General features: G+C 42.3%; 1 protein-coding gene and 1 long non-coding RNA gene across 4 annotated transcripts in view; one reads left to right on the top strand and one right to left on the bottom strand.

The window, feature by feature from the left end:
• LOC139082981 (uncharacterized) overlaps nt 1–3,220 on the bottom strand; it is a 125,902-nt gene extending 122,682 nt beyond the window's left edge. The window contains exon 1 of one of the 2 annotated variants that reach the window (XR_011539406.1): nt 3,082–3,220. This is a non-coding gene — a long non-coding RNA (uncharacterized lncRNA). The remainder of the gene's footprint in view (nt 1–3,081) is intronic. The other variant, XR_011539407.1, reaches the window with a different exon arrangement.
• Nucleotides 1,479–25,663, top strand: SYPL1 (synaptophysin like 1). 2 transcript variants are annotated; one of them, XM_070617167.1, is made up of 8 exons: nt 1,479–2,620; nt 2,727–2,916; nt 3,049–3,561; nt 3,776–3,847; nt 17,874–17,995; nt 19,279–19,486; nt 23,746–23,931; nt 25,420–25,663. In XM_070617167.1, the coding sequence occupies exons 2-8, from the start codon at nt 2,860–2,862 to the stop codon at nt 25,552–25,554; spliced, it is 1,293 nt and encodes a 430-aa protein (XP_070473268.1). In that variant the 5' UTR covers nt 1,479–2,620; nt 2,727–2,859; the 3' UTR covers nt 25,555–25,663. The 2 variants fall into 2 exon arrangements, with proteins under 2 accessions (XP_070473268.1, XP_070473269.1); XM_070617168.1 differs by lacking the exons at nt 1,479–2,620; nt 2,727–2,916 and having other exon boundaries at nt 3,262–3,400.
• Nucleotides 25,664–27,759: the final 2,096 nt, after the last annotated feature.

Genomic DNA, 27,759 nt, shown 5'->3' with positions numbered 1-27,759 from the left:
ATTTCAGCCCAGGAGTTGTGGGAGAACACAGCCCTGCTGCTGAGCAGTGAAACTGACCGTGGCTGTAAAGGACTGCAGAGCAACCAGAGGGCTCTCTTGCTCTCCAGAAACTCAGGCTTAGTGCAGTGGGGGTGGGGCCCAGGGCTGTGAGAGCAGACACCAGGCTTCAGGCCAGCACCTGAGTCAATCATATGCCACAGTAAGTCGCAGCCACAAATTTGGACACAAAAACCTAAGGGAGCCGATAGGGGGCAGGTACTAACACCCAGACAGCAGTCACAGAGCAAGGGGCCCCTGGGTCAAGGCAATTGGCCATATACTAAATCCTTCTCGTGCATTTCATTCGGTTTTCAACTGAATGGAAAATGATTCTGTCTTGTTCATTTCCCTCCACTCCTCAACACCCCTTCAAAAAAGATCTCGTTAGATTAAACGTGGTATGTTGGATTGGATCCTGAAGCAGTGAAAAGCCATTAGTGGACAATTGGTGCAGTTTGAAAAGTTCTGTAGTTTAGTTGATAGTAATATGCCAAAGTTAATTTCTTTGCTGTGACAATAGCATCTAGGTTATAGAAGATGCTAGCATCAGGGGAAACTGGGTGAAGCGTACACAGGAACTCTTCGTACTCTGTGACTTTTCTGTAAATCTAACATTATTTTAAAAGCTGAAAGCTAATTTAAAAAGACCTCAGTTTAATTATTTTGAGATTAATTTATGGTGCCCACTGAGTCAATATATTGCACAATTTAAATAAATTTAGAGTGATTTTTAAATTTTTCTAAAATGATCGTTGAATTCATCAGTGAAAAGACCTGTGTTTACAGGCAAAACTCAGGTTTTGAATGTATTGGTATTAAACACTATCTTTTCAGAAAAAAAAGATAAACATTGCTTGAGAATGAGTTACAAAGTCTTATCTTCCCAATACAGTGACTAGAACTTTGAGAAACACAGAAGAATAGAGTTAGGCAAGGATATGATTTCCCTAAACACAGCTTCCTTCTGACCTCTTTCACATCCTAAAATTCCAAGTACCACAACCTGGAATATGTTTTATAAACAGCAAAGAGAAGTTTAAAAACGGCAAATTATGTAGGTAACTTAGCCATAATTATACTAGCACGGATAGGACAATTTTGCGTGACAAGTATTATTTTCCATAACAGCCTAGTAGGGAGTGGAACATGTTGTGCCCAGAGCTTCTGGCTCCTTCCTCGGATTTGAAGAACAAATTAGAAAATGACTAGTGTTGTAGTCAATGTGATACAGCTATCTGAACATTCTTCCCAGATTTGGAACAATTGTGCCTTCAACGAGATGCTATTGTTTAAACAGTCTTGTTTTTCTGGGATTAAAAAATTCACAACTATCTGGTTGCTAATCAGATTGCACTTGCTCCACCAGCCACTACCAGCTCTTTCTCCGGAAAGTGGGAGCTCCCAGAGCTCAGCTGACTGGCAGAGCAGTGCTGGCCAATATATCACTGAAGGTAACAACAGTGGCTCACTCTTGCTTTGCTTTGCCCAGGCAGATCCTGTGAATGAGTTCTGACAAGTGACCAGATAACTATTCTTCTGCTCACCATAAGTGGTCGCCATCTTTTACAAAACCTAGTGGCACACGGCCAAAGAAGAGAACTTAAAGTTCAAGGTGCGTGCTCTAGCACTAAAGGTTTCCTGAGGCGAAACAACCATGCCTTCCGCTGCTGGGGATGAACAAGAAAGAGAAGTGAAAGTGAGGAGAGGCAGAAAAGAGGAAAGAGAAAGTCAAGCTTCTGAGAAGCTGAGAATGGGCTCAGCCAATGCCAATTTCTGAGACCTTCAAAAAACGAAAAAAATGGAGAAATGCCAAAGCTGGGTTACTAAATTACAGTGTATTTCAGATTTTTCAAGTTAATAAATAAAGTTGCAAAGTGAACAGTGTTTTGATCTGTCAGTGGCTATCTCCTTTGGAAATAACATCAGAGTCTAATTTGAATCTTTGTGAATATGGAGCCCAAGCCAGTAACAGCACTACTATCCACAACGCAGCCCCAGGTGCCCACCGAAAAAGCCTCAATAGAGTGGGAGTAAAAGTTTAGAAAAATGGACTAAAGAGGATACAAAGAGAAGAGTAGCAAGGAAGCCAGTAAAGAGATCACTACCTGGGGGCTCCAATAACTGGAAGCCAGGGGAAGAGGTGCAGAAACAAAGTAGAAAAGGAGAAAGAAGAGGAACCAGGAAGACTTGGAACACTGCTTACAGTGGATTCAGGTGCACTGGGTACCACTGCAACGTCATCTTCCACCGATTCAGCCCTGATGGGCATCTCCAATGCCTTCTTGTTTAGTAAGAGGAGTCTACAATCACCTACTAGGTGCCCACTTAGCATAAAGCACTGCTCTGGGGACTGAGGAATGGGAGTCAGGATAAAAAGAATAAGATTGTCTCTGTCAACAAGGAAACTGAAATATGTTCTTCGCATTCTCTGGGAAGCCAACAAGAATCAGGTGTCAAAGTAGAAAGGTTAGCTTCCTAGAAAGATGTTCAGTACGTTGTCAAACCCTTCTAGAATAACTTCAGTGGCAAGGAACCTGCTAATTCATAGCTAGGTGCTTGGAAAATCAGTTAGTATACATAGGTAAGTACTTGGAAGTTGGGACTGGATCCTATTGTGCTAAACTCCTTTCTTCCTTAATTACTTAACTGTAACATGGTGTTAACCACCCTACCATACATGCCAATAGGCCATCATTCCAGCTATCCAAGAACTTCCAAGATGCTGGGTAAGCCAGTAAGGAAATCACGACTTCGGGGCTCCGATACTCCGAGGCCAGGAGGGAAGTTTCACTTAAACCGAATCTTGAAGGGGCAGCGGCAATGAGCCTTCTGCAGAAAGACACCAGGGTCGCCCCAAGGACAGGACGTGACCAACAGGTAAGAGAGACGGGTAGGTGGGTCAGGAGCCTGTCCAGCCAAGCTTTTTCTATTCGGTATAACCTTCCTCCTACAACCTTCAACTCTGGCTCCAATTTGACAAGTTTGACCAAAAAAAACCTCAATTTCCAGAAGAACCTTTGGGGAATCACGCTTCGGACATACCCTACGGCAGAGACGCCCGAAATCTGTGGTCCTGCAAGAACTTTCCAGCATTTTCATAAAAGGCCCCGAAGAGCAGCCCGGAAGCGCGGCTTCGTCTGTGTAGATGCTTTACGCATCCACCTAAGAGCGGGGAACCGCGAAGGGCAGCGGCGGAGGCTGCCGGCCTGCGGGAAAGCCGAGAACCGCGCAGGCAGAGCGCGCATGCGCGGGAGGAGCCGGCGCGCCGGGCTTCGGGGCGAGGGGCGGACGCGCCCCCGGCAGGGGCCCTGCGCGAGCAGGGTGCGCATGCGCGAGAGGAGCCGGCGCGCCGGGCTTCGGGGTGAGGGGCGGAGGAGCTCCCGGCTGAGGTCCCGGCGCGGGCAGGGGGCGCATGCGCGGCAGGGGCCGGCGCGCGGGGTCGGGCTTCTGGGAGGGGGCGCGGCGCTCAGCATGGCGTCCAACATCTACGTGGTTCGCCAGCGGATCAGCCGGCTCGGCCAGGTGCGCCCCGGGGCGGCGCCGCCCCTCCCCGGTCCCCGCCCGCTCGCCCGCCTGCCTCTCCGCCCCTCCCCGGCCCCGCCCCTGCGCCTCGGCGAGCCGCCCAACCGCCGCCCCGCCCGCCGCCCGCTCTCCGCCCTTCCTCGCCCGGGCGCCGGCCGCGTCGGTCCCCCGCCTCCTCGGCCCTCCGCGCTGACTCTCTCCCTCCTTCCTTCAGAGGATGTCCTCCTTCCAGCTCAACCTGAGCCCGCTCAAGGAGCCGCTCGGCTTCATCAAGGTCCTGGAGTGGGTGAGTGCGGCGGCGAGGAGGCCCGGCGGGGCGGCGGGCGGCGGGCGGCGGGCCCGCGCGGTTCTCTGCGCGCCGGGAAAGGGACTTCCTGCCGCGCGCCGTCCAACCGAAACCGGCGGCCGGCCCGGGCCGCGCTCCCTTCCCCGCCCGCCGGCCGGACGGCCCCGGGCGGCCCCGAGCCCTCCGCGCCTCCTGCGCCGCTCCGCTTGGCCCCGAGTTAGAACCGGGTAAAAATAACCCGTGGGTCAGGGCGGCGGGCGAGCGGGCGGGGGGGACGCGGTCTTTTCACGAAACGCATCTGGTCGGTGCGATCCACCGAAACACGTGCTGGGAGTCGCCGTGGACTCGGCTGCGGGTGTGTTCCCGGCGGCATCCCGCAGCCCGCTTGTGGTCCCTTCCCCGGGCACTCTCAATCATTAACATAAAAGAGACTGATTCCTGCGACCTTGGCCGCGATCTGTCGCCTGCAGGGCTCTGCAGATCTCCTCCGGCCTTGGCGCCTCGTGCATGTTCCGGGGCCGGTTTGGGGGCCCGTGTTCGCGGTTCGCGGGCAGCTGGCCCCTGCCTGGCGTGCAGCAGGTTGTTTTGATAGCCAGCGACATGTACATCCGTAACGCTTGAGCCCTGTGTTTTAGAGACAAGGTGGTGAAGGGGCAGAACTTCTGATTTCCTGTTTGAAAGACCCCGCCGAGGATGTTTTTTTAAAGTAGCACAGAAACTGAAATTCTCAGATGGGCACTCGATCTGATTTCCTACCCACGCCCAAGGTTTCTTGCCCTTTCCCTGCCGAGTTTTACTTGGGGTTTTCTGAAAACTGTAGTAGTGCTGATTTCACACAAGTGTTTCCTTTAAAGACACGTAGATGTATTTACTTAGGGTTCTGTCAGCCTAGGTTCAGATTTAAATATAAAGAACATTATTATTTGAGTATATAAAAATTTTAAATTATAGGAGGAACGTCGCATTTCACTAGGCTAATGAAATATAAAGGTTGAGAAAAAGGCTTATACCTCCTAGCTTGAATTTCGTTGAGGATTATAATTAAATTTTCAATTTTCACTTAAATCAGTGAAGAGGCAGTTGTTTATGTGTGTGCTTATATTATTTGTCCATCTTTGAAAAAGTAGACAACTTTTTTCCTTAATGTTTTAAGACAATGGTAAGTTTATTAGTGATCAGTGGTCTGATATATTTTGAAAAATACCCTTTTTTAAGCTTCTTAAGGAAGTACTACTTTCAGTTTGAACAACTTATTACACAGGAGAACGTTTTATGAAAAGACTCTTCATTGTTGATGGTGTAGTGAATATTTATTCAACAAATATTTGAGTATGTGTTATATACTGGGGCTGTGCAAAGCACCAGCCTACAAACACGAGTAAAACATGGTCATTTCCTCAAGATCTGTTGAGAAAGAAAGACATGAAAGCAAATAGGAAAACGCCATATGAAAAATACTATAATAAAGGTACAGGCAAACTGTAGTAGGAAGGAGAAACCAGCGGCCTGGAGAAGTCAGAGAATTTCCTAGACGGAGGAACTCTTGAAGGAAGAGTGCTTGCCCTCTTGGGAAGTGGGTGGGGAGTGGCTTTCCAGGCAAAGGGGATCTTCTGTTCAGTGGTGTGAAAAGTCGAAGCAGCATGCCCTAATTCAGGACTTAAAGTGACTGGGGTTGGCTGGAACATATACTGGGAGGGAGGGTGTGGTTTGAGATGATTCTGAAAGATTTTGAAGGGCTTGCAGAATAGCTTGGAGTTTATCCTATGAACCAATGATTCTTAACCTTCTGGGGTTAACCTTTGATGACCTGGCTCCTTTCCTTAGGAAGATACGTATGTGCAGGGTACAGAATTTTGGGTTGGTGATTGGATAGCTTCCATTTAAGCCCAGAATTCCGACCCTATGAGGTGGAGACTCACTCGTTGAAGGGTTTTAAACAGGTGGCTAATATAATTTGATTTGCCTTTTAGAAATTTTCATTTTGTCAGCAATGTAGAGAATGAATTGGAAAGGACATACGTGAAGGAAGGGAGACCTGTTGCTTGAGAAATTATAAGGGCCTAAAATTAATTCAAGTGGAATTAGAGAAGAGAGGTTTAGAAATTAGAATATGCTTGGAGGGTGAAGAACAGGGAGGACTCTAAGGTGACCGCCGTGTTTCTGACTTGAGTTGGTAGTGGTGCCTCCACCAAGATACCACTAAGGAGAAGCAGCAGTTTTTCGGTGGAAGATCAGTAAGGTTTTGGATGTATTGAATGGTCTCTTTAGATCATATAAGTAGAAGTATGCTATAGGCAGTTAGATATATGGATCTAGAGTTTAAAAGACATGTATGGGCTGGAGATTCAGCAGATAACTGCCAGCAAAGGAGAGAAGGAACGCTTAGGAAGATGGAGAGAAATAACATCTTGGCATCGCTATTAGAGAATTTCAAGAAGCGTGCTTAGTAATATCCGGTGCAATAGAGAGGTTAAGTAAGATAAGGACTAAAATGCATCCCTTGGCTTTGGTAATCAAGAGGCTCCTGGTGGCTTTAGTAAGAGCGGTTTCAGTGAAATCAGGAACCAGGTGGTAGTCAGCTGAATGGAGGGGTGGTAGGAAGGTGGACAGTGAGAGTAAACTGCTAGTTGACTGTGAAGATGGCCAAGCTTTGGTGGTAGCCGTCCCAAAGCTGGAAAGACGGAATGTGTTTGTGGGTGGTAGAGCAGAGACTTGTGAAGAGACTTGTTGGAGGTTAAAAACAGAGGCAGAGAGGGGGCAAATGCTAAAACAAGGTTCTGGAGGAGAAAGCCCCACAGGAGGAATTTTTAAGTGTTTTGAATGAATTGTTCACGTTCATAAGCCAGTGATGGAGGTCTGTCAATAAATAAGGTAACAAACAAATCGAAATCCAGATAAAGCCTGCTTACCATCTATGTAACTAAAAGAATAATTCCCCGCATCAGCTTATCTCTAGCAAGGTTCTAGAAGACCTTAGACTAAGGTATACCCTAATAACATGTAAGCTTCAAGGGGTTCCGAATCTGAAGGCCTTACAGACATGAAGGCAAGATGCCCAGTAAATATTTATTGACAGAATAAAGATACAGCCACCGAAGCAGAAGCACTTTGCTTCTAACCTGCAGTCACCATGTTATTTTTATTTATTTATTTATTTTTAATTACTCCGGGCCCGAGGTATAGTGCCTAGCAGTGGCATTGCCCTAGTTCTCTTTGTGTAATTCGTACTCGGTAAAGGTTGACTCTTTGTTGCCCTCATGTGGGAACAGCAATAGTTCCAGGGCTGTCGAAATGATTGAGTTAGTATAGAAATGTGTGAGTGGCGACAATGTGCTGGAACAGTTCTTAGTAGCTTCTGAGCTGCCGCGTAGAAGCAAGACTAGACCCCGACAGTGCCTCGCATGGAGCCCTGTAGGCTGACGTACTTGCCTCCTGGTCCTTCAGGATCGCTGAGCTCTCTACTACATGTTTAAACTTATTTGTCCCCGTGTTTCCTGCCTTGAGCAGCCCATCAAGGTGACAGTAGGAAACTTAGGTAAGAATAGATGTCCCATGTGTAGGAGTTGAACACTGGAAGTAAAAGTCAAGGATTAATTTGATCTAAGCAGCTTTTTTTAAAGTATTTAATATTTCTCTGGTAAATTTTAATTTGGGTCTTTCTTTATAGTCAATTATCCCTGCTATTTAGATCAAAGTTTTTCATTAAAGTGATTTGATCTCCTTTTAATGTCGAACATTGCCTTTTGGACTTTCTAGCTGCTGTCTTGCATAGGGTGGGCACTGAAGAGATGTTTAGCACTTAGTGAATCGAAGTAATGTGCTTTCCTAATGCCACACATATAAAATTGTGGAAGAGATACTGATTGGGGAGTATGTGAGGAATTTCAGACTAACTTAAGTTGAATGTTAGAGTTATTAACCATCTCTGAATGTTTTTGTATTTGCTGATCGAGTTTATTCTCAGTATTAACAGGAAACATTTATTGAGTGTGATGTATGTGCTAGGGCTCTACCTGTATTTCTCATTTAATCCTGACAGCCTGGAGTTGTCATCTCCAGGTCCCATGTTACTGCTGTTGTCTCCATGTTAGCAAGGCGAAGGGAAATTAAGTAATTTGCCCGGGGCCCCATGATTGTGATTACTACATCCATGCCTCTAACTGTCTGTTCTTAGTCATCTTGATAACTTACCTTTCTGTGTCCAATTGGTCTTTTAACAAATTAATGAAAATATTACCCAAAATTTCAAGCTTAAAAAACAAAAACTTAAGGTATCTGAAGTAATTTCTTTCTTATTTGTTAAATGCATGCTTATAATAAGATCTTAAAAACAAGTAGAGTCTTCTAGATTCATTTACAAGTTTGAATGTTTTTTCTGACTTTATACTTATAATTAATGAGTATATTCAAAAGAACCTTTAAAAACATTACTTTGGAGTAAATTATTATCCAAGAAAATTAGTGTGAAAAACAATAAGAAAACCTGTAACCCTTTGAGCATCACATATGTCAATTTTTTAAACAAACTGTCAGAAATGCATAAAAGTTTATATAAAATACTTAAAGTTTAGTCATCCCAAGTAGATTGTAAGATTTTTGCAAACAGGGACCATGTTTTATCCTAATCTTATGGTTTATAGTGTGGCACAGAGGAGCACCCCAGAAAATACAGGCTGTTTGCGTTGTGGGGGGTGGGGCATGTATAGAGTGATGTTTGTTTCATCCATTTGCTTAATTTTTACATTTTTAGGCTGTCAGTCTGTGATAGACTACTTCTTGGGAAACTTACCTTTCTCCTAATTCTGTCATTTGCGTTCACTTTTTTCCCCTACTATGGAAAGGGGAAAAAGATTTCAAAGACTATTTTGTGCCTCCCAGGACTCTCAACCCTTTGGGTTTGTTATTAGACTTACTGACTCACCCCATGCCTCTGCTCTCTGTTTCTTCTCCCTGAAATCCTCTCAGTTTCTGTCGTCAGGCCTCTCACGGGTAGATCAGATGTAATTTTCCTAGAGAAAGCATATATGGCCTCAGTGCTTTCAGAATGCACCAAAAACCTACACACACGTACACAGTCACCCCGCACGGAAATAGCATTCTCTGATAAAATATAAAAGAGAAAATTAAGGTAACAGAACCATGCTCTAATACAGTGGTTCTCAAACATGGGTCTCAGAACCCCTTTACGCTCTTAAATATTGAGGGCCCCCAAAGAGCTTTTGTTTGTGTGGGTTGTATCTATTGGTATTTACCATATTAGAAATTTAAGCTGAGACATTAGGAAAACATTTATTTGTTTAAAAATAACAATAATAAATCACTTGAAAGCTTGAGTTACATCACTGGCAACAAATGCTGCCAATTTTCCTTAACTTTGTTCCTATTCAAGAAAATTATCTGCCAGATATCCAAGTCTGGAAAACTGTATTTTGTCTATTATTTATTCTTTCAAGTAAAAATGATGTTCTATGGGGGCTGGCCCCGTGGCTGAGTGGTTAAGTTCGCGCCCTCCGCTGCAGGCGGCCCAGTGTTTCGTTGGTTCGAATCCTGGGCGCAGACATGGCACTGCTCATCAAACCACACTGAGGCAGCGTCCCACATGCCACAACTAGAAGGACCCACAACGAAGAATATACAACTATGTACCGGGGTGCTTTGGGGAGGAGAAGGAAAAAATAAAATCTTAAAAAAAAAAATGATGTTCTATGAAAAAATTTACTAGTTCAGCATACACCTCAATTGTTTCAATGCTTTCCCTGTAGACAACCATTGTGTTTTGGTATGGAGTAAAAGTCTTTATTTGCAAATCCTGTTTCATCACACAGTATTAAGAAGACTCAAAGGTCAGCATTTAATAAAAATAATTTTTACTACTTCATCAAAGACAGTTTTAAGTGAAACTGTTTTTATTTTTTTAACTGCAAGTGCATGGCAATGAAATAACATTGCTGATTCCTACTAAAGCCCCGCAGTGTTACCCACCAGAGCTGTGGCTCAAATCAGCGAAAGTGTTCACCCAGAATAAAAGGCACATGACGTCTTAGTAATATTATGAAGATATTTTTTGCCTCATATGGTACTCCACAGACCACACATTGAGAATTGCTCTTCTAATACAAGGTAAACATCGTTGGGGACCAGAAATGAAACAGAAAATAAGGGTGGGGGGAAGAATGTTTCCTGATCTGGGAAATAAATCTGGAAAAAAGCTTCGACCTATTGTCTGGATTTATGACGTCCATAGAGCTGAGTACTTAAAGAGGTGGAAAGAGAGAGAGCCTTCTAACAAAGCCCTGCATCGTCTGCCTGCCAGCTTAACATCTGGATTGGTGCTGACTTGAATAGTCTCCTATGTTGGTGGTTTGGAGGTCGGTCCATCATGAGATGAGGTGTTTGTGGGCTAGGGGACTCGGACGGCCAGGCAGAAATCACCGTGAAACTACTAGAGAGGGAGATGACTATAAAGCCACCAGGCAGGGATAGAAAAGAGTGGGAAACAAACTCTCAAGTTGAGCCTATGTCAGATACCCTAAAACACATGAAGAAAACTAATTTTCACTGAACTCAAATTATATCAGTGGCAACAAGTACTTTCAGTTTTCCATGAAGTGACAGACTCACTTCAAGACAGCCACCAGACCAGCCATCAGGACATCAGTTCACCCAAAAAACGTAAAAATAATACAACAGTCTGAAATGATTTTAAAATAAGTACATATATTTAGGTTCCTCAAAGATTTCTAGTTCCATACTCAGCTTAACGGTTGGTTAAGAATAAAGGTGACATAAAGATGTTTTCAACATATAATAATTCTTAGCAGGGAACTTCTAGCTCTTATTTCAGAAGGAACTCAAGTTTACTTCTCGTGATCCAAATTCCTCAGGCTCATGGAACTGTACTAGGCAGGCTATTTAGAACTTTCTGTGCTTGTACTTTATAAGCAGAGGGAGATGGTAGAAGAGGGAAACTGAAACACTTTGTGACTGGCTTCACTGCTCAGTGCACAGTAGGAATAAACTGAAATATCAGGATCAATAACAAACCATTTTAAAAAATGAATATCGTTAGCAGGTGTTTCAGACCTTGACTCATAAAAGTCCATGCTGTGGCTCTCGGCGTCAGATCTTACTGATGTAAAGGCAGACGTGCTGTAACAGTGCATTGAAGTACTGACTGATCATTTGATTCAGTAAAATGGCATACATTTGGTTTTTCACATAAACACTTAGACGCAGTGTACTTTTCAGTCTACTTCTGAAGATTTCAATTATATAATTTTCCTAAATAAACCTCGGATGAAAAGAAATATAAGTAGATGACATCAGATTACTGATGAAGCCAAATAGCAGTGAGGACCCTGCGTCTAAACACATGTGGAAGACCCCATAAATTACATGAGTGCCACATTCCCCTGGAGAGCCCTCAGTGAGTTGAGCAGGGTCTTAGACTGAGAGCCTGGCCTGGGACTCTGGCTGTCGCATAAATAACTCCTTGAAAATACCAGGAGTTGCCAAACTTTTTTTTATCATGAATCCCTATCTGTAAGATTTTATTCACAGAGCCCTAATATGCATCTAAGTTACAGTTATTTTGCTATGTCAGTACCTTAAGGCATATTATACACTCAGGGTGAATTTCGTTCATACTTTTAAATCCTTATTTTAGATAGTCGTCTGATAATTTCTAATTCTTTTTTTTTTTGCCACCTTCATGTGATCTGATTAAGTAGAATATTTTTATCTTGCAATATGGCTAACGAATATAGCTCATGTCGGGTGTTAGTGCTTCTGTTTCCTCTTTTGGACGTGAGTTTTTGTATTATTTGTCTAGAGTTTCCATAAAGACATTTTTAAACCACCAGTCCATTTTGTGATGGTTCGTTTAGTTAAAACTAAATCGTTTATTCCATAAATTCACTTAGCCAGGCACACTCTCATTGCATCTATGAACACTGACAGTGAAAGAAGAGGTGGACGTACTGCTGCCCGTCCGTCCGTGTTATGAGACCCCCCTTCCCTTCAGGGTCCCCAGCACACTGTACTGACACAGGACTCTCTGGTTCCAGTGGTGTATTAATTTCAATAAAGCTCTAATTCCTTGCTGAAGTCTAAAAGTAGATCTCAAGAGAAGTTCAAGGATCTTCTTGTACACCAGTTAATTGAGTGCTCCAGTCTGTACAGGAGAGTATCACAGAGGACCCGGCTGTCACATTAGTGTCAGAGATACAGCTCTCGAAGTTGGAAAGGCGTCTGCCCTGTCTCTGGCGTGGGTCTGGCGGGCCGAGAGATAAGTGGAGCTGTTTCTCCAGGAACTTGAGGTGTCGTCATGAATATGGAACCTTTTTGACCAGAAGCAGCCTGCTGTCATCCTGGCCCTGGATTCTTACTAGTTACTCTACAGATGGGCTTTCGTGTCAGCAGTGTAGTCATTCTGCATGAGGGAGAGAGAGGTGGGAAAATGAATTTCACCAGCAGCAAGGATGTATGGGTCAGCATAGCAGTACTCCTCATTTTAGACTAGGATACAAACCGAAGTGCTCGTAGGAACCACCCTCACAAGGTAAATGAGTGAAACAAGCTTTTGGGAAGACAGTCCATTCGTTGGTTACTGGTAACCAACATGCGTGAGGTTAGCTGTTGAGACAGTAACGTGGAGGCAGTCTGGAAAGCACATGCCCCGTCTGTGTCACCTGTTGCTCAGTTCCTTGTGATTGTTGCTGCATGGGAGTGTGGGTCTGAGGTTGCTGTGGCGTCAGTTTCCCCACACCCACTCAGGAAAAGCAGGACATCCAAATTTTTATGTGAAGTATGCTGATATTGAAGTATTGACAGCAGATTCCCTTTGTTATGAATACTGAGAAGACCATCCAAATATCTCCAGACCAGGTTTCACCCACGGGCTGCCAGTATATAGCTGCTGCCTTTTTTTTGTTTTTTTTGAGGAAGATTAGCCCTGAGCTAACATCTGCTGCCAGTCCTCCTCTTTTTGCTGAGGAAGACTGGCCCTGAGCTAACATCCATGCCCATCTTCCTCTACTTTATATGTGGGACGCTTACCACAACATGGCATGCCAAGTGGTGCCATGTCCACACCCGGGATCTGAACCAGCAAACCCCAGGTCACCAAAGCAGAACATGCACACTTAACCACTGCGCCACCAGGCTGGCCCCTATAACTTCTATCTCAATCAAAATAGCAGTGGAATATGGGAACAGGTGAGATGTTGGATAGCTTACATTTAGTAAAAAGGGCATACCTTGTCCCTTTTTTTCCGTAAGGTAAAGACCAGAATCGCAAATGTGACATTTATTCATCCTCATAACAAAAAGACACCTTTGAAATGATGGTTTTGTAAGACTTGAAATAGGGTTGTATTTGTAGATTATTGGGAATTGATTTTTCCCTTTAATTGAGCAGTTATTGAGAGAGATTCGCTCTGTACTGGGCCTTCTGCTAGGCAGGCTCTGCAAATCCTGAATAAGACGCGTGCAGAGCCGGCAGTCAGCCACAGGAAGAGAGGCCTTGGTCTGAAGGCAACAAGCTCTAGCACTGTCTGCGATTGCTTTACTCATTTTCGTATTAACTGGGAAGCTAGTTTTTGTTGTTTGTTTTTTGGGTTTTTTTATAAGGCAAGATACACAAGAAGTGTGCCTGTAGTTGAGTTAATGACCCCAAGTCTGGCAGCCCAGGAAGCAGAACAGTCCGCTGCAGAATTGGGTAGGGCCTTACGGACGGCGAGAGCTTGGAGCGGGCAGGCACAGGGGTGGGGCAGCTCCTGGCAGAGGGGACATAGACATCCAAGGCCTCAGTCCCTGGCGAGCTTGAGGAGCAGTAAGTAGGACAGTGTCACAGTCACAGTACCCAGCAGGGAGGGTAGCGAACAGAAACCCAGGAAGATAGAGGTGAGGCTCTCCCAGCTGTGCATCTTAGGCTAATTTAAGATGTTTGAGGTTTGTTTTTTGTTTTTTGTTTTGTTAAATTTAGGTCTGGAAAGCCATTGGGGAAATCCCTTTAAACAGAGGAGTGACTTGACCAGATTTCTATTTCACATGCATGTGCCGTCGTCACTCAGCATAGCTTTGTCCGGTAGAAGCACGATGCCGGCTACAAATGTGAGCCACAGAGTAATTTTTTTTTTTGTTTTTGAGGAAGATTAGCCCTGAGCTAACATCTGTGCCCATCTTCCTCCACTTTATACTTGGGTCGCCTGCCACAGTATAGCTTGACAGGTGGTGCGTAGGTCTGCACCTGGGATCTGAACTGGTGAACCCCGGGCCGCTGAAGCAGAACGTGCGCACTCAACCGCTGCGCCACCGGGCCGGCCCCCAGAGTAATTTTAAGTGTTAGCCACACTAAAGACATGAGAAGAAACAGGTGAAATTAATTTTAGTAATTTATTTTACTTAACTCATTATTTCCAAAGTAGTATTTCAACAAGTAGTCAGTATAAACAATTGTTGATGAGATATTTTACGTTCTTTTTTTATACTAGATGTTTGTAATCCATTGTATATTTTACACTAACAGCCATCTCCATTCAGACTAGCCATTTTTAAAGTGCTCAGTATCCACGTGTGGCTGGTGGCTACCTTAGTGGACGCTGCGGCTCCAGAGCCCACACTGTGAAAGACGGGTGGTGGTGGGAATGAGAGGAAGTGTCGCTGGGCTAGTCCCAGTGAGAGATGGTGAGGGCCGGAGCCAGACATCGGCAGGAGTGAGCTAGACGAGGAAACCGCTTTCACAAGAATGGCGTCATAGTCTCTGTAGTCTTAGGCAGCTCTCTTTCTTTCCACTCACATTAGATTTCCATGATTCGTCCATGTGGACGTGGGTCACTGTAGTTTCTATATCTTTATTGCTATGTAACGTCTCATTGTAAGTGTGTACTACCATATTTTATTCATTTTCCTGTTGACTCCCCCCCGTTTTTGATATTGTAATATCACTGTGAACATTCTTGTATATGTTCTGTAGTACACATGAATTTCCCTTAGATCTATATAGTAGTAGATACTAATCTCTTGTGACGTTATTTTCACCTAGTTTGTAGCTTGTTTTACATTCAAAAGCTGACTTGATTTTAAAAAATTATTTTTCTGTACTTGAGTTTAGTAATCTTTTATGGTTAGTGGGGTTTTTTTCTTTTTCTTTTTTTATCTTAAGAACTTGTGCCCTTCTCTGTGGTCACAGATTTTCTTTTATGTTGTCTTTAAAAATCTTAAAGACTCACTTTTTACATTTGTCTCTAGCGCATCCAGACCATTTATTGAGCAGTCATTCCTCGAGTTAGTTATCTATTGCTACGTAACAAATTACCCCAGGCTTAGCACTTCAAACAAGACATTTATTAACTCGGCTGCTGTGGGTCAGGAATCTGGGAGCAGCTTAGCTGAGTGGTTCCGGCTCAGGGTCTCGGAGGTTGCTGTCATCTCAAGCCCTCCGGCTCCCTCACGTGGCTGTTGGCCAGCCTCAGATGAGACACTTCCAAGGCCTCTCACACGGTTGTTGGAATCCTCGGTTCCTCCCCACATGAGTCTCCTTGTAAGTTGCATGGTATCCTCCTGACATGCTTTCCCCCGGGGGCAGTGATTCAAGAGAGCAAGAAAGGAAGACAGAAGTCAGATTTCTCTCTCTTACCCAATCTCAGAAAGGCCATTGCATTCTTTCCACCATATTCTGTTCACTAGAAGCGAGTTACTGTGTCCAGTCTGTGCTTGAGGGGAGAGAGAAACCGGTCTCCGCCTCTTGAGGGGAGGAGCGGCAGAGCAGACACTTTTAAACCCCTGCACTCCTTTCCTTGGTGATACGCAGTGCCCGCTCGTAGAAAGGATTTGTCTGCACACAAGTCTGTTTCTGGCCTCTTGTTCTGTTCCGTTGGTTCAATTTGTGTATCCCATTTCTTTTTCCTAGTCCTAAACGTGGGTGTATATGCCCGAGACTCACTTCCTGGCCTTCTGTTTTCACCCTGTGTGTTCGTGCACATCGGTGCTGAGAGGGCATCCATTCTTCTCCCTTCCCCTGGTGACTCTTAACTAGAGACTGCCCACTGTGTGCCGTACATTACCTCAGTCTGCATCACTGTGACCAAGCTCCTTTTCGTCTGTTTTTTCTTCATGGAAACAAGAGCCCGTGATCGTTTTTGATCCTGATTATGGCCTGATTCAAGGCCCTGGATTAATCCATGGGAGGCATTATTCAGTGTTCAACAGTATAGGCTTTGATATCAGACGTGCACTAAATTTTATTCATTTGCTGGATGTATGGTGACCTTGAGCAAAGCAAAGTCCCTGCCCTCTTTGAGGTTACATTTGAAGACAAGCAAGTAACTAAGTACTGTCAGGCAGTGGTTATTACAATGGAGGAAAAACCGCAGAGCGTAAATAAAGAGAATAGATAGTTTGGCGGGGGGGCATTGTCATTTAATAGTGTGTGGTGGGGAAAGCCCTCTCCGGTAAGGTCAGATTGGAGCGGGCATTGTGAGGTGGCAAGTGAACTGTGTATTCCAGGCCCAGGGGCGAGCCAGCACAAGGGCTGTGAAGGAGGAGCCTGTCCTTGTCTTTACAGAATAGCAAGGAGACCATTTTGTGTAAAGGGACTTGGTAAGGGAAAAAGTAGCAACATGAGATCAGAAATCTCATGGGAGGAAAGGATCTTGTAGACCATTATATGAACTTTGGTTTTTATTCAGAGAGAACTTGGAAGCCATTGGAGAGTTTTGAGCAGATGATAAAGTTTTCTGCCTTATATTTTTAAAAGATCACCCTGGGGGCCAGTCTGGTGGCGTAGCGATTAAGTTTGCTTACTCCGCTGTGGTGGCCTGGGGTTCGCCGGTTCAGATTTCAGGCAGACCTACGCACCGCTTATCAAGCCACACTGTGGCAGGCGTCCCACATACAAAATAGAGGAAGCTGGACACAGATGTTAGCTCAGGGCTAATCTTCCTCAAAAAAAACCGCCACCCTGGCTGATATACTGACCTGGGACTGAAGCAGGGGCAGAGACGCCAGCAGGAGGGTCAGTTCAGAAGGCTGTCAGCGTGTAATTCAGGCAAGAGGTAGTGGTGCTTTAGATGAGGGTGTGGCGATGCTGTAAGAAATGATCAGATTCCACATAGACGTGTTAAATAGAGCCATTAGCATTTGCTGCAGGATTGAGCTCTTGCTCACTATACTGTATCGGGGCTTTTTGTTTTATTTTGTAGAAAATTTAGAAGATGCAAATAGATAAAAGAATTATCTTTTACTTTCTGTTCAGAGGTGACCACTGAAAATTTTGATGCATAACCAGTCTAGGTTTTTGTTGTGTGCGTATGCATAGATGTAACGTAGACTCATGCACAATGCTTTGTTTAAACAAACTTTATGAGTAATGAACATTTGTCTATGTCATTAGATATTCCCCAACATTTTATTGACTGCATAATGTTCCATTGTATGAATTTAATTTGATTTGACTTGATTCTCTTTCACTATTTAGGATTCTTCTAGTTTTTTGCTGTTGTAGTTAGCACTTGAGAGAGCACCATTTTGTTATTTAAGCATTTGCATGATTAGGAAAACAAATTTCCAACTACTTTTTTGAGACCCGGAAATACCCACGAGCTCCTGAAATAGCGTCTCCTCTTTGCTTACAGTCTCTTGGCTTTACACTTTCCCTTGGGTTCCAAATAAAAAGACCTCCCATTCACCCCTTTTGATTTTGATACTAATAAATAAGACTTCCTCTGAATTTCATACTAATATTTAGTAGACACACTGGAGTATGAGCAAATGAATTGTTATATGGGTTGGTATACTAATTTCTATATTGTACTCAGTGGAGAATAAAACTGCATTTGTTGAGAGTCGCAAATAAAGTTTTAAATGTTTTTCAGCACTTACGTCTAATTTGTAATTAAGGATTCCTAGAATGTTAGCCGATTTTTAGTAATCAGTATATTTAAGGTTTTAATGACCCATGTTTTGGGCCCAGTAATGCTTCTTCCTTTTTCTTTCTTTTTTTTTTTTTTGTTCTCACTTTGTGTAGATTGCTTCTATCTTTGCTTTTGCCACCTGTGGAGGTTTTAAGGGCAAAACGGAAATTCAAGTGTCTTGTCCTAAAACTCCTGAAAATAGAACTATTACAGCCGCTTTTGGTTATCCATTCAGGTGAGTTATTTGTTTGTTTTTATGGTTTAACAACTCTTTTTACTTTTATATTGACTCATTCAGCTTTCCAGCAATTTATTGATCTTAGGGGGTAGGAAATTTGAAGTTGCATGCTCATTGGTAAGTACTGACCAGTGCTACTCAGACTGTGGTGCATAGAGCAGTGCTGTCTGCAAGCTGCCTTCCTGGTCTGTGATGAAATAACTGCAGAAAATGAAAGTAAGCATTGAAATGCTTTTCTGTGACATGGCCATGACATTCTTATTCTGTCATCCCACAGTGGATTGGAAATTTAACAACAAAACAAAACAGAGACTGCTCCATCCCCCTAGTGTGAGAAACCGTGATGTGGAAGCAAATACGGCTTATGAAAAATCCAAATTTCTTTGTATTTGCAGTTGCTAAATAATAGTGTTGTTTATATACTTTTAAGACGTGTATTTATATAAAGTGAAGTGTTCATTGTTTCTTTCACTAACATAAAACTTATTTTCTTACTCTCAAACTGAAATGAATATTTTGTTTGTGAATTCATCTGTTTGACTTCAGGAGTCATTGAAAAGTTTATTGAATGTCCTGTGTTGAAGCCAGGGTGTGAATCTTTTTCCGCTTACTACTTTGTTTGACCTCTCTAGGACTCAATTTTTCTGTCCAATAAATTGGAAATAGTACCTGTTCAGGCTGTTTTGATGATTAAGTAGAATCTCAAAGATATGTCAGATAGCAAGTGCTCGGTAATTAGTCCTTGCCTCTCCGTCTCCCACCCCTTCTCTTCCAAAGTTGCACAGCATCGCTAGTGGTAAGTGCTTTTGCCATTTACAGATGGGGAAAATTAAAGACGGTGTGAAGTTAGCAGCTAATTAATCCAGGGTTAAAATGGGAGTCATTATAATTGGCTCTCCTCGTGCTGGTGGCACGGACCTGGCCTCCTAGACGGGAATATCGTGTCTCAAATTGTGAACTTTTCGTATCAGCCCTCTTAATCTGCTAAGTTTTTATTGCAGGAAGAGAGTATCTGGATGGGGAAGTGTTTAATTCAGTCTATATTTAGTCTATCATAGACCAATTACCAGGTATAATTTATAATTAATGTACATTTCTCACAGAAATTTTAATTTACTTAAATATTTGAATTTTCCCCTTTTTTTCTCAAAAGGAAAGTGTTTATAATATATTTAGGGAGTATTTTTTGAAATGGCATTTTCAATATTCTGCCCATGTCTTTCCATCTCTGTTGGAAGAGTCTAAGTGGTTCCTAAACTGACCTGAGCCTTTTCCACTAGGTTGAATCAGGTGGCGTTCCAGGCCCCCCCGGGTGTGAACGTGTGTGATGTGGAGTGGAGAGACCACGTGCTCATCGGGGACTACTCCTCCTCGGCGCAGTTCTACGTCACCTTCGCCGTCTTCGTCTTCCTCTACTGCATGGCCGCGCTTCTGCTCTACCTCGGCTACACGAGCCTGTATCGCGACAGCCGGAAGCTCACCATGACGGTAAGCAGCCGCTCGCTTTCTGGACAAAAGTGCTTTGTATAGGAGAAGTGTATGTTACATTTGAAGTTAAAAACAGATTTTCTCACACTGGAAATAAAAAGCCTTGGCGTGAGCCAGTTCAGCGTATTTTGCCCTGTGTTTACTCTGAGGTTGGGCTTTCTCCCCTCGTCATGTTTAACCAGTTCTTTTAGCCTGTTTGCGCCGCTTTCTGTGTTCTCCAGGGAGTCCAGAGGTTGGTTGGTTGGTTTCTAACTCTATTTTAACCTGGAAAGAGCTCGAATATGTCATAGAGCACATTAGGTTGCAAGTAGCAGAGAAATTACTGCGTTGAATTTGACGAGTGGCTGCCGTTCTAGTAGTCCAGACCTGTGTTCCTGCTTCTGACCTGGTCCCCTTTCTCAGAGATCCCCTTTCTGCCCCTGCAGCTTCATAGTCCCTATCAGGGGTTACAGACTACGGCCGCACGCCAGTCTGACACGCTGTTGTTCTGTTTTAATTGCTTTGGTTTTTTTTTAATAGCTTTTTCGTAGCTTTCATGCTACAGTGGCAAAGTTAAGTAGTTGTGACAGAGATCAAAACTATGTACTGTCTGGCCCTTGCAGGAAAAGTTTGCTGACTCCTGGGCTATGTTCCCAGATTCCTTAACTTAAAATTTGATTTAGATAATTCCTACATTCAGCAGCAGTGGCATTCATGAGCTAATGTTCTGTCTTTGAGATGGCAACAAAGGGTTTGGGTTGGAAGTCCTGACACCTTTCTTGGCTTCAGAGTCTACTGAGCTAGGAATAAAAATAATCTCTGAGATTTAGCTGGAAGAATCTGGCCTGGATTATTTGTGACAAGTGCAGAGATAAGCCGTGATTTTAAGCTGGTCATCCACTCCAAAAGAATAACTGCAAAGTGAGTGTTAGTGTTACTGACTTGAAGGGAGAACAGGTGTTTTTGTGATGCTGGTCATTTATATCTATGAGAAAACACTGGTGTCTGCTAATTATTTGTGAAGTTACATTAAAAGGAAGGCTATTTGAGTATGAAGAAATTATTAAATACAGTAACAAGTATCAATTATTTACTTTTTTTTTAAATTTTTGCTGCCTGGATCATAAGAATACAAATGGTAAGTAAGGAATAAAACAACCTTTTATCATTCGTATTTATTCCATTTCTTATATCTGAGAAGAAATCCTTAAACCAGATGTTTTCATAAAATATTTCTTGGTTATTAGGTGCCCTTGAAAAAGATAGAGATCAAGTACTTTAATTTGCAAGGCCTGCTCAACAGAAATTACATATTAGGAATCGACGACTTCTGCAGACTTTTCAAACCTTATTTTAAAAAGAACTGTGATGATCAATAATTATATTTTGTTAAAATTCTTTGTAATTTAAATTCTACATGAAAATGTTTCTCGCCATTTTGTCATTATCCCAACAAATTTTTAAGTTAAATCTAGCAATGAGCCTTTTATTTCTCATATTTTGTTTAGTAAGCTTTAGAAATACCACGTTTTTAAAAGCAGCATTCAAATCTATTTTTGTTGAGGGTTTTTCTGTCTAATGAAACTGACCTAGTTGCATCATTCAGAAAGTCAAAAGTAATTTTCCACCTCAGAGTGATCAATTAGTGGTCATAGAGAGAGAATCCAGAATTAGTTCCTTAAGTGATTTCTTTTCGTTTATCTAATGGATGTTCTTGTCTGCTTCAAATTAAATTTTATCCAACTTCAAATTAAATTTTGAATTCTACTTTTAATTGAACCATATAAATGTAAAATAAAGTTTTCTTGAGATACTCAAATTTTTAAATATAGTCAAATATGACACTTTTTTTTAAGTACTGTTAATGAGGGTATGTTTTTAGCAAAGTTCTCAATTATCTGCTAAGATACTTCTAGGAGTATTTCAATTGTGACATTTTAAATCAAGTTTAGTTCCCTTTTTAAGTAAATACAGCACTTCTTTGTGTTAAGTAGTAGGAGTTTAAGAGTTCTGGGTCATGTGGAGAATCAGGAATATCATAAATCAAAGCCAGCCAAAGATAGGGCATCCCGAATCCTGAGAATCTGTTGTGAATCGTGCTCTAACTTCTCGGTAGGATCAGCACTGCCCAGGCGGCTGCAGGTTGTGCGTTGCAGAACTCCGGGTGGCACCTGTTCACATAGATGGCAGCTTAATTAGAGTCCCGAGTAGGACAGGACATCTGCAGGAGAGCCCACATGTCCCCACCTCCTCTTACCCTAGGGTTACTTGGGCGTTATTTTCAGAAAAGTACCTACTTTCGAAATATAAGAATGTCATGCCTTAAGCCAGCAAAGTAGATTTAAAGAGCGTAATGAGAACAAGTGTGTTTTTTAAATAAGGAATTGGAAGGAAGAAACCTGAAAATTAAGTGAATTTGATGTATATTGCTCAAAGCTCTGAACTTAGCCCAGAGGGAACTTGTTTAACATGTGGTAACCTCATACTATTTATCAGTTCTCCAAAAGGCATTGGATTTCTAGCAGGTGTTTAGAAAATGTCTACCTGCAGCCGAAAGTATAACAGAGTACAGCAGCAAGAAGAGAGTCCTCCTACACTGCCGAAAATGTAGGCTCTAATGTTTCTGTCCTTTTCTCTTTGATCTACGTTGTTTTTAAGGGGACCACTAGCAGTGGAGAGCTCAAGTGCAAAATGCACATACCTCTGTGTTTGTAAAATTAGTAACTGTTTTGGCTTCTCTAAACACGAGGCATTTATTCATTGCCATCTTGACCAGGTGGTCAAGGTATATACAGCATAGCTTCTGTGTCTCCTAAGTGGTCACTGATGTTTATCCTAAATAAATGACTCAAAGCTGGTTGGCAAAAATAATTAAAAGCTAATCACATTTATTCAAGAGACAAAACACTTCTGTGATGAGCTCCAAAACCCATTTCTGAGCTTGGAGAGATTTTGCTGCAGGTGTGTAAGAACTCAGCTTTGGATGTACCCAAATGCTCAGAATATGTAATATTAAAAGATACAGATGTTTACATTATTCCCACTTTGGTCATTAATTTAAAGGAAGACCACACAAGGTGGGACTTATACTTTATATTATGCAAATGTGTATTTTTAAAAAGTGTTGTTTAGATCTTTGTAACCAATACTAGTTGACAAAATTTTAGTTCCCCAGCAGAATAGATTGAGTAGGGAGAATAAATGTTTTTTTCTCTCTTCATCTTATTAGTTCAATAAAAAGCTATCAAAATATTAAAAACTTCAGTCCTACTAGCCAGCCCCGTGGCCTAGTGGTTAAGTTCAGCACACTCTGCTTTGGTGGCCTGGGTTCAGTTCCCAAGCACAGACCTATACCACTCATCAACAGCCATGCTGTGGTGGCAACCCACATAAAAAATAGAGGAAGATTGGCACAGATGTTAGCTTAGGATGAATCTTCCTCAGGAAAAAAAAAAAAACTTCAGTCCTATTCTTGGAAATGTAATAAGTAGCAAAGAATTTAGTAGAAAATTACTAGTGATAAGGTGTCTTAAGAGAGATTTTTTTTTTTATCCTTTTAACTTAATATAATGAGCATTCTTAAAATTTCATGGTCATAAATTTAAAAAGAGACGAGTCATCCTGGATATGTGCTTTTCGTCATTTCCTTATCTATATCGTGGAGAATTAGATTTACCTAAAGTTACAGTTTTGCCGGAAGAGTGTAGAAAGCAGGAGAGTGGCGGGGTAGTTGAGGGTATATGCAGGGCAGCATAATGAAGGACCTGAGACTGTAAATTAGTTAAGGAGGGACGTGAGAGCATGAGTGATGCTGACGGTAGAAATGTGCTGACATCAGATGTAGGTCCTGATGGGTTCACAGGATTTTGGGGCTGGGGCAGCAGAAGGAGTGAGCTAGAAGAAGAGCTGCCGTTGGGGAGTGGGGGGATTGAAGAGATTATGTGGGGGTACAGTTAGGTGACAAGGGTCTAAGGCACGATCCTGGGGCGTCAGTGGCCTGTGTAGGATTGTGGTGAGGGCTGCATCAGGCTTTGATTTCTAGGTAACATCTTAGACTCGTAAGGAGATGACTCTTCACTGCCGTGGCCCAGGCCCTGGGCTGATGATAATAAACAGCAACGTATACTGTGTTGACGGTGGCCTTTTTTAGAAAGTATATCATGAGGGCCATTTCTCAGTGCCATAGCTTCAATGTGATCTCAGATTTTTCATCATGGCTTTGCAGTTTAATACTTTTAAATTGACTGTTCATTGCTAACTCATTCTTATTTTTGTTGTAGGACTTTGTCGTTACTCTTGTTGCCACTTTTTTGTGGTTGGTGAGCACTTCAGCCTGGGCGAAAGCTCTTACAGATATTAAAATAGCTACCGGTCCCAATATTGTCCGAGAACTTGGACCTTGTAATCAAAGAGTGACGTGTCATTTTGGCTCTGTGACTAGTATGGGATCCCTAAATGTATCTGTGGTATGTATGCAGTATTTATAAAATATTTTATTTTACCGATTAGAAAAACCTTACCAGTAATTTAAAGAAACAATAGCTTTTAATAAGTCTTTTGATGAATAAATTGATTTTTCTTTCTACTAAGCTGTCAGAATCCTAGTTTTATCGTCTAGCCTTTACCTTTATAACAGTGAAGAAACGTTTGTTAAGGAAATTATTACTCATAAACAGGTTAGAACACGATCACGATTGAGTCTTTCTTTTCATTAAAACTGACTAGGCAATACGCTCATGTCGTTTTAAGTTATTCAGCAATCCTAGAGGATGTGGGAGGTGGTGTTGTCTTCGTCTCACAACTGGGACGCACTAGCTGGTGTGTTCATTTGCCCGAGGTGACGCAGCCAGTAAGGGGGAGACCCCGGTGTGAACCAAATCTGACTTTAGAGCCTATTGTCTGACCTGACTTTCTCTGAATCTATGCAAGTGATACACTTAGGGCTTCTCACATAATCTAACATGTTTGTCTAGATAATTTATATGTGATATAGGATAGATGTATTATTAAATATATCATTGATATACTGAGTATATTATATTTAGAGAGGTCTCGTGTCTATTCAAGAAAATGTTTTTCCAGTGGGTGAAGTCAGCAGTGCCTTATAAAGCAATTTGGCCAAATGTTTGTTTCATAACTTGTAATTTAAAAGTCTGTTGCTGGCGTTTATATTGACAGTGATCAGAAATGCGCAGGTTCAGAAATGTTGTTTTCTATGCAAATACACACAGAGCTATAAAGCCCTGGCCTTCGGTAAGATGATGGGACTCGGGCCTCTACCCCACGCCTGTGTCCTGAGTCACTGTTCGTGTCTGCAGAAGCTGTGAAGTGGGGCAGCTTCAGCCTGTTCACCTCTGAGGCCTTCATCTTGTCAGAGTTGTGCTGGGAAGACTGGCTTCTTTTAGCTTGACTAATAGGGGTGTGAAGTAAAGTGGCTCTGTGACTGCTTTCTCTTCTGGCTGCAGCTGTTGGAGTGGGGAGCTGGTGGTGGGCTGAAGCGGGGAAACAGGGAAGGATCCACAAAGGCGGTTCCCAGCCCTTCAGATGGGAGAGAGCAGAGCCCTCAGAGAAGGAGGCCTGGGGCCCCGCGTTCCTCCACTGGAGCACTGCAGCCTAAGCACAAGTTGTGAAAGGAGGGCTTGGTTGCTGTTCTCAAATTTAACCTCATCTTTTTGGTAATAATGAGCATGCAAAATAAGATTTGTTTTAGTCATGATAGTACATGTTAAAGATTTGGAGATTTAGATTTATTTCAATGGGAATAAGTCATTATGTATCCAAATTTGGCATTGAAATGGAAAGGTTGCCCTTTTTATTCCACTGTATATCTGGTTCAAACTTTAAATGAAGTTATAGTATACTGTCTGAAATGTTAAATATTTAAAGGAAAACTAAGATGGATATGAATTTTTAAGTAGATATTAGGTTTTCACGTTTATTTTTCTCTTTCTCAGATCTTCGGCTTTCTGAATATGATACTTTGGGGAGGAAATGCGTGGTTTGTGTACAAGGAGACCAGCTTACACAGTCCATCAAATACTTCTGCTTCCCATGGCCAAGGAGGTGTTCCCCCTCCTTCCGGGATCTAATGAAAGGGAAAAGTACACTGTATGAAATACGGGGCTCTACTATGACCTGTTGCCAACATCTTGAGAAGCATTATTGGTTTCTAATAAAAGTAATGGCCTTTTCAATAAATTGGTGGGTTTAAAATTTTGCTGCTTTTTTACATAAAACCTGTGCCTTTCCTAGAGATTTAAGATGTAAATGTATTCCCACGTGTAAATTTGAAAATTCAGGGGCCTATTATGAGATAATACACATTTTTAAATGAACAGAAATTTCTTCACTAAGTTGTTTGCCTTCCAAAGTGTTTACTCCTTAAGCCGTAACATATATGTTGTCTCAGAAGAGTTCTGTTGTCACGTCATAATAGGAAGAAGATCTCTACTTAGAATATACACTACTGAAGTTTGTATATAGCTCATAGACCTAAGACCTGTCTTTGTTTAAGAACTCCTTGATTACATAAATCATAGTTCAGAATTCATATCTGAACATTGTTTATATGTTATGAAAAATTTTTAATCACAAAGACTGGGAGTATGTTTTATTTCTGTTTTTCTAAATGAACTACAGTACTTCATAGGTGTACTAAAATTGTTTTGGGAGTGGGGTTTGGAAATTTCTAATAGACGTATGGTTTTAATTTAGTAATTCTGTTGCATGAGGTGTAAGCATCCATTATGCTGGTTGTTCAGTAGACTTGCTGTCTGAGTAGAAAGCACATGGTTCAACTAGAAGTTTGACATGTGTGGGCATGGCTCTTTAGTGGTGTGTGTTTGCTGTCCTTTCTTGCTCATGCTATTTAAGTGTAGGCTGAGACCTAGTCTCCTTGCAAGTGGAGTGAAGTAATCCACCCTTTTTGCAGACCCTATTCATGGGGTTAAAACAAAATTAAGATTGCCTTTTACTTTTGAAACACTTAGCATTTAGATTCAATGAAGTTGCTATTTTGAGTTTAGCATTGATATTGTGGAAATAAATGTGATGTGGATTCCGTGTTTCTTAATGTTCATTCTGGGTGATTAGGAATTATGCATCGTAAACAGGAACCTAAGGAGTTGTATTATGGGCGCACTGTCTTTGCACACACATCTGGCTGTGTTCTGAATACAGGGCTTCTTCACATTTTACTTATATGTGAAGTGCATCTTGTTATTACCTTAATTTTGTTGCTTTTGTTCATGACAAGAATTGTCAATATGAGAATGTATATCTTTTATGCAACCAAGTTAATAAAGAAGTTAAAAGAAAAAGTGCACTGATCGTTATATTACAAAGAAACCTTCAGACCGCCCCAGTGGCATAGTGGTTAAGTTCAGTGTGCTCCACTTCAGCAGTCCGGGGTTCATGGGTTTGGATCCTGGGTGTGGCCCTACACCACTCGGTAAGCCATGCTGTGGCAGCGTCCGGCATACAAAGTAAAGGAACATTGGCAGAGATCTTAGCTCAAGGGCAGTCTTTCTCTAGCAAAAAGAGGAAGATTGGCGAAAGGTGTTAGCTCGGGGCCAGTCTTCCTCACCAAAAAAAGGAAAGAAACCATCATAAAGGCACAAGCAATTCAAAATGGGAGGATTTCCAAAGCCGGAAATAGAATATCACAATAGTTTTTTTGCATGTTTGGCAAGGAATAAAAGAGAAAACATGCTTTGGAGACCCTGTTTCTATCCTTTTTTCTTTCAATCTCATTTTAAAAATGCTTATTTTGTAACTTTCAGGTTAAGTTTTCTGGTAAACCTTTTCTAACTGACTGTGCGTTAGGCAGCAGCGACTCTTGGTTAAGAGAGTATGCTCTGGAGCCAGACTGCTCGAGTGGGAGCCTTGGCTTCACCATTTGCCAGCTGGCTCACTTTAGGTGCATTGATTATGCCTGTATGCCTCCGTTTGCTTATCTGGAAAATAGGAAGAAGAGGACTGGCCTCAAAGAGCGTTTATGAGGATGAAATGAGGTACTAGCTGTGAAGTCTTTAGGACAGTGTTCGGCCTGTGGTAGGTACTTTATAAATGTCGGCTGTGATTGTTGATAGCATCTCATATAGAGCTTCCTAACCTGGAGTCCATGGGGCTGAAGAGGGGAGGGCAGTGGTCTTGGGCAGAGGCCAGATAAGCTTCAGGATTATGGGAGTCTCCCTTTAAATTCCTCAAGGAGTCCTGGATGTTTTGGTGTTTATTTTTCTGTTGGTGATAAATGTATGTAAAGTAAATGACATTAAGAGTTAATAGCTATTGAG

Source organism: Equus przewalskii, chromosome 4 (assembly GCF_037783145.1).
Source record: "Equus przewalskii isolate Varuska chromosome 4, EquPr2, whole genome shotgun sequence".
Lineage (NCBI taxonomy): Eukaryota > Metazoa > Chordata > Mammalia > Perissodactyla > Equidae > Equus > Equus przewalskii.
The sequence above is the reverse complement of the archived record's forward strand: the minus strand, read 5'-3'. Positions and strand labels throughout refer to the sequence as shown.

What these genes read in the sequence shown, in the direction of transcription:
- SYPL1 (XM_070617167.1), top strand. Translation starts at nt 2,860, where the DNA reads ATGAGCCTTCTGCAGAAAGACACCAGGGTCGCCCCAAGGACAGGACGT. An exon ending in TCATCAAGGTCCTGGAGTGG is followed by an intron (nt 3,848 to 17,873) that starts GTGAGTGCGGCG and finishes CACTTTGTGTAG; the next exon opens with ATTGCTTCTATCTTTGCTTT. An exon ending in GCCGGAAGCTCACCATGACG is followed by an intron (nt 19,487 to 23,745) that starts GTAAGCAGCCGC and finishes TTTTTGTTGTAG; the next exon opens with GACTTTGTCGTTACTCTTGT.